At 33.6% G+C, this 18,341-nt stretch overlaps 1 protein-coding gene across 2 annotated transcripts in view; it reads right to left on the bottom strand.

Annotated features, from left to right (window-relative positions):
* LOC138123145 (uncharacterized) overlaps positions 1-18,341 on the bottom strand; it is a 242,627-nt gene that overhangs the window by 91,315 nt on the left and 132,971 nt on the right. For both annotated transcript variants that reach the window (XM_069037700.1, XM_069037699.1), the window contains exon 3: positions 10,592-10,797. In XM_069037700.1, coding sequence (XP_068893801.1) covers positions 10,592-10,797 — 206 coding nt within the window. The remainder of the gene's footprint in view (positions 1-10,591; positions 10,798-18,341) is intronic.

Here is an 18,341-nt window from a genome sequence, read left to right as displayed (position 1 = left end):
TATTTTATGGTGGCGCAACCGGATTACCGAGAAATATTGTTATTTCCATGTTGGTGCCAGTGCGTATAATATTTGCACCCAGTGCTGCCAACTCTCCGATCCCTCACAATCTGCGGAAACAGGAAACCGTTTCTTATGCCGCTGCAGTCTATAATGGCGAGAAATTGGTGCCAACGTTGAGGAATCCAAAACGGTCGGGGTTTGCCTTCGGGGACGTAAATCACAGCGTTGTGAATATTTTTAAGCGAGTGACAAATTTATAACGTTTCGGTGCTTGATTTTATTTATTGTAAACTTAACCCGCGCGCCGGGGTAATATCCGTATGAAATATTGGCTCAATCCCGGCCCTGGCCGGCACTGATGAAATCTGCAATATTGCGCAGTCAGCATTCATAGCTTTAGCGGAACAAGTCTACTTTTATGTGTTTTTATTTTCTTTTTTTTTTGTGTTGTCGAATCGACCATTCTTCATCGAACTAATTCCGATGAATGGCAAAAATCACGAAATTTGCGTTCCTGCGACAAATTATCGATTCTAAATATGAAAAAAGAGAACCAAGCGATGGATTTTCATATCTGCAATGTATCCATGCTATCGACATAAAATCTTTGTACTCGTATATTCTATCAGCATTAGGATATACAATACACGACTCATATTTTTCATTTCTTTCTGTTTCCCTGGCTAAAAAACCAGGTAGATAAAACACGTTGTATTTATTTTTTTATTTATGCAAGACCTCTTTAAATGTTGTACAAATTCTACCAGGTTATGTATGTGCTTCTAGAAAGTTAGCTTGTAATGGTTCTTAATGGGCAAAAGCAAATACGATAGGTACAAGTTTGGAAGTAGAAGCATTAACTGACTGATTAGAATTTTGAAAGAAAACACGACACCCCCAAAATATGTATAGTATCAATGTACAATTACCTGATCCTCCTAAAAATAGGTAAAATAAAGACATCGAACAAAAACTGAATCAAATGGTCTTGAGTTTACTGTTTTTATCGTAAAACCGAACCTTCAAATAGCAAGGGAGATCTTGTGATAAATCATTCGAAAGGTCGTTGAATTCTCTATGCAACAGTGGTTAGATTTTGCAATTCCATCGACTGGTTCTGGAGTTACAGTCGATTAAATGGGCTTTCATAGGCGTGCTGACTAAGCTGTTTCGCTCTCGTATTTAGCAGTTATCGCATAAAAATGCTATTTGGAAACATGTTTCAGTTGGCTAGAATTTTAATAAGTGATAAAAAATGATAAAGAAATAATATGTTAACGAAAACCTGAAAAAAAAATTAAAAAAAATAAATAATTGTGGTTACTACAACAAATGTTCGAATCGTTCTCTCTGTATCTCCTGAGTGTAAAACAGTTTATTTTGACATTCCATACGTACACTGTTGAATATTTCTGGGGAAATGGTTGCATACACCAGCATAGTTCTGTTCCTTGGATCAGAAAATTAAAATCGACAGATATTAAATCGGGCGGACTAGCTGGCCATTCGACTAGACCACGTCTACCAATCCGATTATTCGGATAGAAACAGCTCAATTGATGCAGTGCACCTATACATTCAAACAAATCAGGAAGACACTGTTGGATGGAGAATTGCAAACTTTCAAATGATGTATCACATTGAGTTCCTTGCTATTTAAAATTAAAATACATAAGAGCTTTTCCTACGACGGTTTTGCAGTTTCGCGCTTCAGTTTTCGTCAGAAAACTCGTAACCGTTAGTTCAGGTTTTGTGTTAGTTATGTTTTATGTATTTAGTAGAGGGGGAGGTACTACTTATGTCATTCGCACTGTATAGTAGCTACCATTGCAAAAAAATGTCCGTCAAGGTTTTTGCAGATGTACTGAGGGAAAAAAACGTTGAGAAAAGATCAATTATTTTTGAAAAACCCATTTCTGTGGCTGTGCATGATACGATTTTGGAAGAACGACGAATTAGCAGATATTTAGAACATACACAGAAATGGATCCCCAATTTGTTTAGCAACCTCAGTGAGGAGGATTATTCTAATTTTGGAATCGTATCATATCCAAAGAATAGACAAAAAACTCAAACATTCATAAATTATTCGGTCAGAAGACCAATTATTATCAAATAAAAGCCCTCGACTTCGTCTCGTGCTCTTATTTGCTAATAATTGGTCTTCTGGCCTCATTTCTGGATGTTTTCGTCATTAGCAAAAAAATTTCCGATAAAAAATTTTGCACTTGGGATATAATATGTGAATAATGCTTCTGACATACAGGTTGTTGATTTCATGGTAGAAAATTAATGAACTTAAATTGATTGTTCATTTGTCTCATATTCGGCGAATTTGGAAGCAAGTAACGTGTGATCAATTAAAAAAAAAATCCAGTAACCTGATTGGTTCAAACCACCATTTTCGCCTACTCTAATTTTTTTTTTATTTGATCGCACGGTAGTATCGGTTAGTGTTGATATTTTTATTGTGGATGAAGCCGGAAAAATCAAAATAATTTTCTCAAGTTATTTTCCTACGCAATCAAGCTAGTTATGGAAGTCTAAGAATGAAGCATTGTGCCATTTTTCAGTCTATCAATATTTACATTTTTTCCTTTAAGAAATTATGTTATTATTTGTCATTTGTTTTTCCAGCTAACTTAATTTGGTTATTACACTATAACGCAATGCATTTTGATAGCTTCTCGCTTGGTGCTCGTTATTTGATTCAAAAGTTAGTGTTATTTTTTTTATGCGAGGTTATACTTGTAATACATTGTTGTTTTCAGAATAAAAATATCTATTAGAATTTCTAAAAAAAAGTATATGTTCCCATTTGAAAATTTTTTTTTTGACAGTTTAACCTTGAAGTCTTTAGGGCTATACGTGAATTTAGTAGGCCATCTTGTAGCCCATTCACAACCATTTAATTTGATGCATAGATAATTAAAATCGTCTGATAAATAAGGGAGCTATGGACTCGTCTTCTTTTTTAGGGTCACCGTATGTAGATTCGACTATCTAAATTTTTATTTAATTTTTTCACTAAATATTTTTATTCTTTTATTTTACACAGAATTTTTAATACCATTACATATTAGGAATGTTGACTTTAACAAAACTAGAACATAATAAACGAAAATAAAATAATAAAATAAATTAACGACAATACAGATCATTTTCTCCTGGAATCTCATTAATCAGTTTTTAACAAGATTCAAAAATTAGCTCTTCAAAGTTTGAACAGTTCATCATTTTCAAACTATTTTACATAAGTTGTACCATATATGAATATTATTGAAAGACAAGTATAAATACCTTCATTTTACACAATAATATAATTATCACCAACAACTTTTTAGAAACAAATGGTTGTAAAAAAAAATAAAAAAGGAAGTTACATGATATAAACATTTTAAAGTATGTAATTTAAATATTTCCGAGATAAAAACATGTAATTGTAGAGTGCATGTTACACATAACAACTGCATTAAGTAAGTTCATAATAAAATTCATTTTAACGAATAGCACAAGCTTCGGTGGATGTAATATTAAATAAACCACTCACGTATAAAATAAATTAACTTGATGAAAAATGTATGTACGAGGGTGGTTCATCATTTATCTATCCTCCTTGACGTAAAGGGCGCTGTCTGACAAACGAAAAACTGTTTATTAACGAATGTGATTTGTTGCGAGCAACATATGCCGCTTCAAAGCAGTTGGGTCATTATTATATCTAATATATTAGTGTCTTAGGTGGATATAACAAGAAATAAATAATGTCCCACCATTAAATAATCATAATTACATATGATGTTTTTACAGTTTTATTGTTGATCATCGAAAAATAAATTCTCCAATTAATACAATTAATTATTGATATCATATTAAAATTATATGGAAATACGAGTATATGAATTATAAATTACCTGCCTCATATTATACGGCGAAAAAAGAACCTTGAGTGATTGCGGTTAGAAGGCAGTACCTGGATTACACTCTTCTGTGTCTTTGAATATTTTTATTTGTCTAATTATCCAAAGGAAATGAAATTACTAGAAAAAAACTGCAATTTGAGATTTTTATATCGTGTATCTAAATAAATCTTAGAGGAAAATTTCGTTTTTGTCACGTAAGTCGTAGCTTACAGAACGTCAGGCGTCCTGCTTAACCTCAATTTTTATTTTTTCATGTTATTTTCACAACGGTCGTAACGTCAACGATAAGTGCTCCTATTCAGAGCTACATTGTGTGCAAGAGTTTCCACAAGTTGTCGTTGATTATAAACAATTTAGTTGCGGGAAGCCAATAAAACGTACTCCAGAAGTTGTCGATGCAGTTGAGGAAATTATGGAGAATTTATCTCAACAAGTGAATCTTTCTACGGAAACGTGCCGCACAATATTAAAAAAGGATTTACATTTATATCCTCACCGCATAACTTCTGTTCCGGAACTGTTAGCTGGTGATCTGGCACAAATACTTCCTTCTTCAAAACACGCAGGATGTTCGATACCTTTTATAACAAAACACCAGAAACTGCTTCTTAGTTTTAGTGAGGTTATGTTCAACTTTGACATATTTTGACACTTGGGTTTGTCACTTGGCTCAAACATGTAATATTATGAAGCACCTACGTTTTCGGTTCGCATTTTGTCCCATTGGGCTCTTGACCAGTTTTATTTTTAGACATCATTTAGTTCAATTTACAGCAAAGAGAAAGAGATAATGAACGAAACTGCAAGAGGTAAACAACTTATTTAGTGTTTAATTAGTTCATTAGTTTGTTTGTTACATTTAATTAAATTTAATTAAATATGGGGAAATGCCTATAAACAACAATTTTTCGATTTGTTTCAGAGATCTTTTAACATTTTCGGTGTAATTTCTAATTTGTTAAATATAAAAAATTGTATTATTTCATATAAAACTGAGAATTTAATAAAGTGGCCGGGGCATAAGCACGGTACTAAATCAGCCAATTTGAGTAACTTAAGATTTTAATAATTTTTCATGTAGAGCGATGCAATATTTTCTCATTGCACAACTTTAATTAAGACCTAAATTACGGCAGCGGATAAATGACGACGTCTTTAAAGCTCACTTTCAACGACTTTGTCTTGCTACATTGTTCAGTGCAATTTACAAATTGACATCATTAACAAGGTTGGTAAACCGGGCTGTCCTTGAAATTCTGCAGAGAAATGGTTAGAATAATGCAGTATAGAAATTTCTTTTGTGAAAAGAGTGGGATTTCGTGGCTCAGCCTCTTGAAATAATTTTAGGTAGCTTAGGGGTTGTTCGGATTCTTTATGCGGCAAAATACGATATTTTAGGCTCCGAGGACAAGCGACAGCCGTATATTTAGGGGCAATTTATCTCGACATAACCGTATAATTGATATGTGACCGAGAAATAATATATTGATTGAAGGATATCGTTGACAGGAGGCATGAGGCGTGAGACCTGTGACGATGCAGGAGTGCAAAAGGAGAGGCCATCAGTTTAGAGGGGTTTACCCGTCAAATGTCAGGATATGACTGATGATAGTCGACAGCTCCCAGCAGGCTGAACGACATAAAGGACAACGGTAAACGGACTATTGTCATGTCTTTTATCCTTGCCGAATTTAAGTCAAAATAAATGGCTCGTGCTTCACACAAAAGCCTTATTGATTTATATCCTTGTATCGGTCCCAATTTTACAAGTAAAACCCGTTTTAATTGTTTCGTAATTGTTGAGACGTTAATTGATGTATTGCCGGCGAAGCCGAAATCCTAATTTCGTCCTAGATTTATCGAGGAAGGTATTTTTGCGTTCGAATCCCGAATAAAATAATGTCAAACGCTAAACAAACGCCATCATTATATCCATATTAAGTGGCGCGTAATCTCCGAAAGGGTGTAAAGCTCAGCGCTTTTTATGAAAGTTAATTTAAAAGCGCGCCTCATAAAGGGTATGATTTGTGTATTCATAAATACAATAAGTAACGGAAGGGACAGGATAAAGTGTCCTTTTATAATGGCGGTAATCCACACACATATCCTGTTTGCATGTTTACACTGTCCCGAGGCTATTCCATTCCACTCACTTACACACACTTTCTGACTGTTCCGTCGAGGATCGATCTTCGGGGACAAACACAATCGTTCATAACAAAAAGCGAAATTCCAGGATTTGGCACAGGCAAATTAACAGCGGTCCAAAATGAGAAAAAGGGACCGATAAAAATACAACCTTTCCTGCAATAAATTTCTCAAGGAGCTCGGAGGTGATAAACTAATGTTAACACGTTGAATTTTTTGTCCTTGCAGGACCGGCTGTAAAACTTTAATCTTTCAGTTTACGGTGGACGGCGGCAACATATGTCGAGCATGACGTTATGAAATAATTACGCGATAAATCATCGAGCCGAACGCAATAACACGGCAATTTTTGAACAACATTTTTGTTATTTTTTAAGCGGCCCTATCGGCCGGTTTAGCCGCAATTAATTTTTTCATCGAATTAAGTGGAAAAGTATAAAAGTCGGCAAAAAGGGGTCTGCGGATCAACTGTTGTCACGGAAAAACTTGCAGCCACTTCAACTGTCAACTAGAACTCGAGTCTTTGCTTTTCTCTTTCCTAAATAAGCCCAGATTAAAGTAAAGTTGTGCGCTATCCATCTTGCTGTAATGTTGGACTGACATCTTGCCATTACAAATAAGAAAAAACATTGTTTTTATTTGTTCGCCGCAATTTAAAAAACATTTCACACAATGACGATTTTATATGAATCCCGAAATGAAATTCGATTTGCCCCGAAAAGGATTGTCTGAAAATTTCATAGGAAGTCGTTTAAAATCAGGATCTAGAGATAAATTTTATTTCACACACACGCGCACACACTTGCTGGCCCGGGTCTTAAAGTATCAAATTTATAAGGAAATTCAAGGACGAAACAATTTTTTACGAATATGTCACGACACATTTTTTTCTTTTGTTCGTCCATGCTCGGACACCGATTTATCAAGTTCAGAAGTGTCAACGAATTTTATTGTCTCTCCACGTTTCCTCGGGATCGTAAAGGAAATACTCTTTTTTCCTTAAATTTCAACTCGATTTTTCATTTCTTATTTTAAAAACAACAACCAATCCACCTTGCTTACGAGTTTTCAATTAAATCTCCACTGACATTTCGCGGCTGTTGTAACACGAAATTTTCGCTCTACTTTCTTTATTGCAGATATAAATTCAAATACAAATAACGGGTGACTATTAAAATTTTCACTGGGAGTTGGCTTTGAACGAGTTTTTATTTTTTCTGTTACTTTAGACACACGCAAGAACGAACGACAAATGTCAGTCAGTATAATTGAATCATAGTTTTGAAATGTCAAACTTGTCAGTGTCTAAGGTGCAACGGAAAACAAAGAATGATCCATAGCCAACCCAAAGTGAAAATTTTAATAGTTACCCGTTATTTCTCCTTATTTTTGCAAAAGTTATTGTTCTAGTCCCTCTGTTCTGATTTCGTCCATATCCTCAGCGAAATTATTAATTACACAACTGTACTACTTTTGGTTCTTGATGTAACCTGACGGTTAGAATAATTTTCTTCTTTAAGACTTTAACATTATCCATGTTTACTGAACTCGATCTTTCACTACTTTTCTCGTACCAAGACATCGAAGTTAAAATAATAAGACATGATTTTTTTACAGGATACATTTTTCAATTTTACCAAAACTTTTTGCTTTGACAATTTTACGAGTTGAATTTGGGCATTTTTATTCTGGATAGGCCCGAGAGCTTTAGCTCGAGGGTTTGACCTTTGAATAAAAATGCCCAAATATCAACGAGTAAAATTGTCTAAAACAAAAATGTTTAAGTGAAAATTGGGCAATTTATCAGATATAAAAAATTAGGTCGTGTTATTTTTGGCAAGATACAAACTTTAACGTTAGGTAATTATTTATTTAAAATACAGTTATTAAAAACACAATTATTAAAAACAATCTGAGACAGGAGTAGCATGCAATTTTATACACTTTTGACAGTTCACAGAGTAGTAGGACGTTTTTATCGCGATAAACATTTTTGATTGGATGAAAGCAAGCGCTCTGATTGGCTGAACACGCACGTTTGATGTACATACGTGGGAATTAATCGGTTAAATTAACCAGTTGTTGCTCTATTAAGTACTACATGACAGTAAAGTTCTAGAAAATTTTCACATGCATCGGCATCTTTAAATTCTTGTAAGTCGTTTCACTTGACCATTATTGATTACGGTATTTTTCAAAAATATACTGTCGCAAAACATAACATTGCGTGGTGTACGAGTATTAACCCTTTAATGCTGTTTTTTAATTTCTCCAATTGTAGCAAAGGGAATCGATACTTCTATTCTCTTGCATCTTAATAATTATGTCTTTGATTTATTCTAGATTCAGAGATATAAATGTTATATTCTAAGGAAGATATAATAGTTGCTTTGGGCAGCGATAAATTGGCTAACAGAAAGATATATGATATCTAAAATGAATCCAATTGTTCGAAAACAATGAACTTACATGTACCTATCTCCAGCTATTATTTATAATCATTCGTTATTTTAGTTTTTAGTTATGGGTTGTCTTGACGTAGAATTTTGTGAGTTTTAAGAGCAAATATTTATAAAACTGTTTCAATTATCTTTTATAAAACCAGTAATAAATAAAATTTTGCTCATTATTTCTTTTTACATTGTTCACAATTTTTATTTATATTATTTACATTTACTTTTAATTTACTGATTACTAAGTACTACTACAGATTACTTTTGTCATGAAATGAAGGTTTGTCATTACAATACTGCTCTTAATCCGAATAAGTTCTATAAATTTTCTTAATTTGTAACAACCAAGCCAACCAAAATAGTAACAGAAAGGGCAAGCTCTTCTGGGTAACGAAAATAAATAAAGCATAAAAATTCATATATTGTATAAAAAATATACATACAGCGTGTCCCAAAAATGGCGCACTACGGTGTAGAAGACATTACCGTAAACGTGAAAAAAATGTTAGAAAAATTATATTGGATTAATTTGCTGATTTGATGACCTTTGAAAGAGTGGCACTTAACAGGGAGATATACAGTGAGTTTTTTTAAGACTGGCCATAGGGTTTTACATGCTAATTTTTCAACCCCCTGTTAACTTTTCTCCTTATGAAAATATTCAACCCAGTTTTGTAGTAAAGTTGTGGGATATGATAATGTATTGAAACAACTTCAATTTAATAACCAGAAGCAAAGAATAGGCTAGCAAAAAGAGGTTTTTTGAAATCCGTTTGCTTCAATTTTAAATTTTCAATAGGCTAAAATTTCACGTGACATTTGTAATTTTGACATGTAATTGATTGTGTAATTGCTTAACTGCCTCTGGAGGCCATTTTGAACATTTCATTTAATTTTGATTGAAGTAAAGAACCTTGTTATAAAATAAATAATGAATCTATCGTTATTAAATGTAAAATATTAATGTTCAGACTATTTTTTGCAAATAACATTTTGTATGTAAATTGTCTATTACAAAATGAGGTAAATGATTAGATAATATTATTGTTTAATCTAAAAAAACAGCGCTAGGCTTTGTAATTTTCACAAAAATAATAGTTAACAGGGGGTTGAAAAATTAGCATGTAAAACCCTATGGCCAGTCTTAAAAAAACTCACTGTATGTATTAAATTGTCATGAAAACTACCTCGAATCATACATGTTTTCAAATTTAAATATATCTGTTTCATTATTTGTATAAATATGTAAAATGAGTAGGTAATGAATGCGTTTCCCCACTAGAGCAATAATGAAATTTATTACGAAATAAATTACATAAGACTTTATTCAAGCAGTCGGCAGATAAAAATAACTAAAATGTATAATTCCAGTGGAATAAGACGATTTCATTTTTCGTACTTAAATGTGAAGTGAAGTTTAAAATATGCTAAAATTTTTCACAGTTGGCAAGAACGAGACGGCAATAAATGTGTGTACATAAGACTCGTTTATTATGCGAGCTACAAAAACATTAATAGAATGAAAATTTTTATTTTTAATTCGTTTTACTGTGTTCTGAATTTTCGAAAATGGAATTGAAAGAAGAAATAAATATATTTTCAATAGGTCTTGTAAAGATACATTTTCCACAGAGGGTAAAGGTTTCATTAAAATTTTAATTTCCACTACATTTTTAATTCGAAATTCTCGCACATTTTGCTTTTCGATCCTCTGTACTCTTCGGTCTCCGAATGATTTATGCCCATCGATTCATAAAACAAATACCCACAGTAATTACCATCGGATCTGGCGTGCCCGATGCGGTTTGACGTGCCAGTTTATTTATAAATACGGAAATCCCTTGAAAAATTTAGTGGAGACGAAGCACATGAGATAAAATATGCATGGAATTTTAAGTCTCGCATTACAAATGACTCAAGTTTACCGAGATTGCTAATGCCATTACTTGCATCTGGCTCTTCTCAATCTTGCCTTCAGATTGGATTATACTTCACCTTGAAACGATGTGATTTAACATTTCTCGCTAATTGAAAACCGAAATAAAAGAGGCAGAGAGTACTTACGTCGACGGTGAGGTGCGGCATGACGAACACCCTCGACGGAGGCGATTCCTTTGGCACATATCTGTAGAATTCGGAGTCGTATCGATACCATTTGATCGTGTACAGGGCTGCAGATTCCAGGTCGTAATTGCAAGCCAATGTCACGGAATCTCCGACTCTTACAGCTTCCGGCACTTTGATGTGCATGTCCCTTAGCGCCCGCACGTCTGCAACAATGTATTCCTCCCATAAATACACTACACGAGACAATAGAATTGTTTTTTGAAACGTACAATGTGTCACTATTTATCGAATTATTTGTTCGTCTTCTTAAACGTGTCCAATAAATCTCGACGTAATTAAATTTAAGTGCACTTAAGAGATACAATCGCCTTGTAAATAAATGGTGATATAAACGGAAAGCAAGGGTTGAGGTCGCAAGAACATGTTATATAAGTTTCTATTACACTTTAAGACATTATAAATTCCCCTCTTATCCGGTGACTGGATATCCGCCCCCGGAGACGCAAAGAACACGAACGTTTATAAGATTTTTTTGTATTTTGTCCCATGCGTTCCCTTAATAGTCTTTAAGGGAACGTGGTTTTATGTGTTATGCTCCGAGAAATCAAGAAATGTTCGATAACTGTTCAATTATATTAGCAATTAGTGGCACGCTATTTCACTTAGCAATATAGCAAATTTACCTGGAACAACTTTCCAGAGAGATGTCTCAACTATAATCCGGTACCGTCTGAGTTAAAAAAATGAACTCTGGATTTACGACCGGACCTAACCTATTTTCTAGACTATTGGAAATTATTTAAAGTGATACTGATACTCAAGTGGAAAATCGAATCTGTTCTTACTAGTCTGGATTTGTTAACCGTCCATTCACCGTCACAAATTTATTTGCTGGTAAGAGAATGATACTCACTCTTTCAATATTCGTGATCGACTTATTTTTATTGATGGATCTGCTCTAGATTAGCACGCTTGACTGAACGGTGTTGAAATACCTTAATTATCTGAACGAAAGGATTTACCAAGGTTTTAAAAAATGTATTTGCTTCAATAATTACTTCTTCGTTTGAGTGAACTCTTTTTACACGAAGAATTCATTAATGTTTGAAAAGAGATGGAAATTGCTGGACATTCAAAGAAGAGTCGATTTTTGCGCGATTGTTAAAGCATTCTTTCTAGACATTTTCTAAAGCAAAACGTTTTGATTAAAACTTCCAATAAGGCGACGACAGAAGGTCAGAAAGTTTAAAAATTATTGAGAAAATGAGTATTTTGCAAAGCAAATTAATATCGCTGTAAATAATACATAGTACATAGTTTGGGTGTAAACTGGCCCACTCATGCCAAAAAAGGCCCAATTTACACACGAACGAGTTTTTGTTCTACGAGCCCCTTAAAGGCTAAAAATCGCTTAAAATCTTTAAAATTAGCTTGACGTTTCGCTTTGACAAGTTGTGACATTTATCAAAATCCGTTCAGACAGGAGAAAATTCTCAAATTCTGACAGTGTCGAACAAAAAATCTAATATAGTGACTAGATGTATGATTGGGTTTATGAACCACCATTAAAAGAAATATTTTTTTTTAAATCAATATGACTGAAGTGGGCATTTCACAGTGTGAAATTAAGTATTTCATTCATTTGGAGAATTTCCTTTCACGATATTAGCAATACATTTTTAAGAAACGGGAAATTTACGCGCGCGAGCGCGGCATATGTCGTACTTCTACGTGTAAAAAAAGCGTTTATATCGGGTGTTTTTTAAATGTCACCTCAAAGTAGGCGCTGATAAGAGTCGATTGTGAACGCACTATACAGGTTACGGATCAGCTGTTTAAATCTTACGTTTTACACGAGTGGTACGTTCACAATCGACTCTTCAACGCCTACTACGAGGTGAAATTAAAAAAATATGTTATATTAAGAAGAAAAACATTAATGCTATGGAGGATTTACATTTTACACAAAAATCTGTGAGAATATTTTTAAGATACACAACGAAATTCATGTAGTTATTGATCCTGGAGGACAAACTGAATGAAAGTACGTATATTCAAAATATCATAAATAACTTTCGTTTGGAGACAACTGAGGAAAGTGAAAATGTCTCAGAATCTTTTATCATTGTAAAGCTCTGATGGAACTCTGGCTGTGAACGTTCTTTTATTTAGAATGCTTTAAGAAACAATACTTCCTTTTACAGTTATAACAACAAAACACAAAACACCCTTCCAATGTGTCTCCCAAAGATATATCAAATTTTTCTCATTACTATCTTCAAATTTTATTCATGTATGTCTGGTATGTGCTAAAATTTTCATTAACTGAAAACCTGTTTTTCTTTAATAAAATATGACATTGTACTCCTGGATTGATAATGCTAAAGTGTCACTTCATTTCCATGGCATCTGATGAGCTGACGAGCGGCAGATAAAGTTATTATCTCCGCTGATGAGCGGCAGATAAAGTAAACTAGCTGAATCATTTGAAATTCCTAACTCAAATTTTAACAAATTCGTTTCTGAATTTGACATAATGACTGACATATCCGGCAGCCAAACTATCAGTACATAAATCTTCATTTTTGCTCCTAATAACATAATATGTATACTATTATATTCGTTTGAAACAGATATAGGGTTTTAAACATACTCATCTGTGATTTTTTTTAAATGTTATTATTCACTGACTGCATGTTTGTACGTTGTAATCAAAACTAAACCCTTAGGCAATTAATTAGTAGTAATAATAATCTGCATGCCTCGCATCTATGAATGACGATTAACACCTAAAGCACAGATGCACCGGCTGATGCTTCTCTGTATGCACCGCACCACCTTTGTCACATGATTAAACAGCAGGGTGCAACAACAAAATATCTATATTCTTTGAACCCCCAGAAGGCACGCTTTGGAAATGAAGATTCAACTACAATTAAAATGCTTTAAATTAGGCAATTAGATAAATTTCTCCAAGCGAGTGAAAATAAATCTTTTCAGCATGAAAGCAACTGCCGCCATATATTTTAATATTTTAAACTTGAGTCAAAATCGTCGCTGAGGTTATCGAGTTAGTTATTTCATCAAATTCATGATTGTGCCAAGGCGTCACTTAACATACCATAAAGGAAATTTATTGCGAACATCTTTTGATGTAGTTGCCTGGCACAATTTTAGTGGCATCCTTGCAACTCACCTGAATATTATACACTCTGATATAACGAGGAATAAAGCAAGTGCGTCTTTCAGAGACTAAATTATTGCGATTATCTAAAGGACGAAGGCATTAATGTCACATTATTCCCACAATGAGATGTATTTTAATAATGCTCTGATAAAAACTCCACCGCCGGAAACTTTCCCGTTTACCGGAACAGAAATTCCTAACATTAATAATTATAAGAGTTTTGCAAAGTTTTATACCGAATAAGATCTGCAAGCTATTTTGTGATTTTAAGTCGTTAAATATTTGCTTTTTATACAATACTTGAGCGGATTTACTCTATTATTATCTTACGAAACTTTAAGCTCTAGCAAAGTAGTGCTTCCTTTTTCTGTTAGCAGTCGTGCGATTTTAAAATATTTTCAATAGGCGGAAGAGCATTACACCCAACGACTTGTTTCAGTTTGTGGCTCCTATACGTTGTAATATCTTAGAAGAGATTACGGTATTCAGTGCAGCGCCAGTTTTTAAAAAAGAAACAGACCGGTGATTTATCGACTCGGTTTTAGATGTTGTTGAAAATGATTTATTCGATTATTGAACTGGAATTCGGCCAATTGTGACAATTACTAGATCTCAAGAAATATGTAAATAATGAATCACTTTTACGGCAAAATTATTTAAATTTATACTGCCAATCCACAAGTGCATGAAAATTTAATATTCAGCTAGCTATATTATTCTATGATTTCCCCCGAAAGTGCATAAAATATGGGAGGTCGTCGAAAAAGATTACATAATTATGATGTCTTTAATTTTTCAAACTAGAAAGAGATATTTATTTGCATCAGAAATGGTGGAGGCGCCGGGCAAGGTATACTATTTCGAGGTTTTCGATATCGATATATGTATTTGTTTTTGGGACTAACCTAACATTAGAAAAATTAATGTGCGTATTAAATGAATATTTTTGGCAGATTAAATATATCATTTCGAGTTCATTATTTTAACGGACTTGGAAAAAATTGAATGAACACTTTGTGTATTCGCTTTGTAAAGAGTGCTCTATTGTATAGCCATAGTATTTTTATTAAGTCCACTCTGTACGTACAAAAATGTACAACAAAACTCTTTTGTTATAGAACTGGTATATTTTACAATAAGCAATTTTGTAATGAAATACTGCTCAAATCTGATCTGTTTTCTTGCTCAATAAGAAGAAATTGTTTTTCTTTGTGCTTCTGCTGCAAATTAATTCATCAACTCTTCTCGACGTCAGCTCTCTTTTTAATGTATCTCTAATTACTACATAAATCCAGATTTAATTAAAGCTATCTACTGCTAATCCCACATGCCACTAAGTATGAATTAAAATCCTCAATGGTACTTTAGCTTCAATTACACACCTCTTGGAAATCTTATGATCAATATTGCTCAATTTTATCAAAGTATGGAAATGCTTAGTTCCTTCATTTAAATGATTTTATCAATTTGAATTTTCAATGTTACATTTAGAAGACTTGCGTTTAACAATTAATATGAACAAATTAAATCAAATTAATTCAGATGCACCACGTTTAAGAAATAATTTGATTTTTTGCGCACTAACTAAGAAATAATCTAATCATTCAACAGCAAGAGTGGCAAGAATAACAAATAAAAAATAATTTTATAAAGCTCGCAGGGTATGTAAATAGTTATTTGTATATCAAGGCCAAAAAGTGTATCTTTTTCGTTCGAGTCTGAGTTTTCTGACCGAGGCGCAAGCGAGGCTTTAAAACAGGCGAGGACAAAAGGCACTTTTTGGCAGAGGTGCACATTAAATTTTTTAAGCGACCGCATGAACTACAAAGCAAAAGACATCATTGGAAAATCTACCTTTTTCAAATAGATAAATTTATTGGTACATATTAACAATTTTTTATAGTACATATTTTTTATCAGCTTGCCAACAAAACTAGAAATTTACTATACGATTATTTATTTACATAATTTATTGTGACAGGATAATTATCGATTTTGTCGGTTTCATTGCTAACTTACTAAGCAGACCAAGAGATAGCTCCACGGCCAGCGTCCGAAAAAATGCATCCAATAAAGAGTTACTTTTCGTCAGCTTGTGAGTACTTAAAATTACTGTTTTCATTAAGGGTGCCCAAAAAAGATTTACCAAATGTGATGTCTTGGAGGCCGAGTGTTTAAGAAAAATTGTTTAAATTTTCTTAGTTTTCTGCTTCTACGTTGGGGACAATACACAGTAAACCACCCTCGTATTTTAATATTTTATTAGGTGTTTTCCTCGTGGGACATACCGCGAACGAAATATTTTGGATAAACTCTTTTGTTGCCGGCGGCATTTGTACAAAATCGCCAGTTTGCCACTTTTCCTCATTAATTATTGAATAAAACCCTTGTCGACCGTATTATGACACTTAAATAAAGTTTAACAAATCAATTAAACAATTGGGCCTATTTCTGAACACAAATGATCTCCAAAATGTTTCAATTGTTATTTAGATCCTCTCCGAGTCTAGTTTACATAATGTTGAGTGAAGCGACTACGAAAAGATGAAAGTGTAGATCTGAGGGAATTGTAATGAAATGTGGGTTAAGTAAATAAGCTAAGTTAGAATGCGCCGTCATTTATTTTGGCAGTTTCAGTAACAGCAATATTTGATGAACTTTTGCGATAATACCTACATGAAACGGTATACCATTATCTCGATTCGTAATCCTGGCCATAATTAAAATGCAAGGAGGAACCGTGCCAGAATTAAAATAATGCAGTGATAAATATGAAGGGAAATTACATTTCTTGCGCAACAATACCATCCGAGCTGTTGGCAATAGAGTGCGAATTATCTAGCAGTGATTACAAGTGAACAACACATAAAACCCAGGTTTAATGACATTTTCGCAACAGCCTGCGCTACAATAAAGTATCTGTTAATTTCTAGACAGAAGCTTCGCAAAGACACGTCGCCATCCTCTTTCACTTGGACTACATTTTAATGAATTCTTCAATTAAGCTCCGTCTTTTTAGTCGCGCCCATCTTCCCTTTCGCCGATTATTTAACATCCCAGTATCACTTTAAGTGAATTCTCTATTTTCGTCTCGACTGTAAACAAAATTCTCTGCATTATTCTGCACTTGCACAAACACGCACCTGAATCGTTTGTGTTGGATAACAACATTCCTCGAGATGATGTTAAATTCTTGCGAGATCAATATTCGCCCTAACGTTTCACTCGACGACGCATTTAGTCCGCTTTACAGGCTGTCTATTCCTGCAACTCAAATGTTGTTACATTAATTTGCAGAAATATTAGCGACTGTGCTTAAGATTCTAATTGGGTACTTAATTGGGTACTTAGGAACAAATATAATGCGGGAAAATAATGAGAAGAAACACTGAGCAATATTTTAATGACAGCAGGAGCGTCTCATTTTCCTGCTACTGTGATGGTAGGATTTTCATTTAATAACTGTAGGCTTTATGTAGTATAACGATATTAAAACATGCACCTGAATTCTGTCGATAATGTACTGGAAAATTAAGTCCTTTAATGAAGTTACGACCATAGACGTACACTTGTTGTACATAAATTCGCATCGTTACGAACCCTTTGTGGTTAGAAAATGAACATAAGATATGTAGATTCATGCTACTGTCGAGATTTTTTTTTTTAATAAGACATGCCTCAAAAAAATTTCATCAAAGTCGCCTACGGATTTTTTTCATATTCAGCAGATGTCATAGTTTTAGCGTCCAAAATTATTTTATTTAAACAACTTGTAAACGTGACCATCCTGTGAAATGCTATTTACAAAGCAGTTGCTCACGGTGCAGCTCTGTCTAGAGAAACCAGCATCCATAGCTGTGTATTTGCAAAGATGGTTGCATATACAGGCTATTTCACGAGTAATGATGAGCTTCACATAATTGAAAATGCAACCCACAATTCATTTGCAAATTATGAATTCATTATGTCTGGGCTTCCAATAATTTTATTTGTCACAAATGGCATTTACCAAAAAAACAATAATCAATTCCGTCGGACTCATTAACAATGACAAGAAACGACACATTATTATGATTTTTTTACTACCGTGTGAGCAACAATTTCTGATTGAGTTGGCAATAAATCCTGGTGACTTTTGGTGACTTTTATGTCATGTTCCAATGAGAAATTAAATCGTTTTAGAACCGGGCATGGCAAATGCAATAATATGTTGTTTCACTGGAACATTCGTGAAAACCCTTCTTGTGAATGCGGTGCAGAAAAAGAAACCATCCAACACATTGTGGAAGAATGTCCCCTTACTAAATTCCAGCAAGGTTTCTCCAAACTACATCTACTTACCGAAGACGCCCTAAATTGGCTACAACAAATTAAAAACATATAATTTACCATAATTATTTTATGAATTTCGAATTTTAATTGTAATTTTCTTCATACGAATATATATATATATATATATGAGAAAACCATTTTATTAATAAAAGATTACACAAACTAAGACGTTTAAATTTGAAAAGTATGCCAGCTGTCAATAATGTCAATAAAACAAACCGAAATAGA

The sequence above is a fragment of the Tenebrio molitor genome, chromosome 2 (genome assembly GCF_963966145.1).
Source record: "Tenebrio molitor chromosome 2, icTenMoli1.1, whole genome shotgun sequence".
Taxonomy (NCBI): domain Eukaryota; kingdom Metazoa; phylum Arthropoda; class Insecta; order Coleoptera; family Tenebrionidae; genus Tenebrio; species Tenebrio molitor.
The sequence above is the reverse complement of the archived record's forward strand: the minus strand, read 5'-3'. Positions and strand labels throughout refer to the sequence as shown.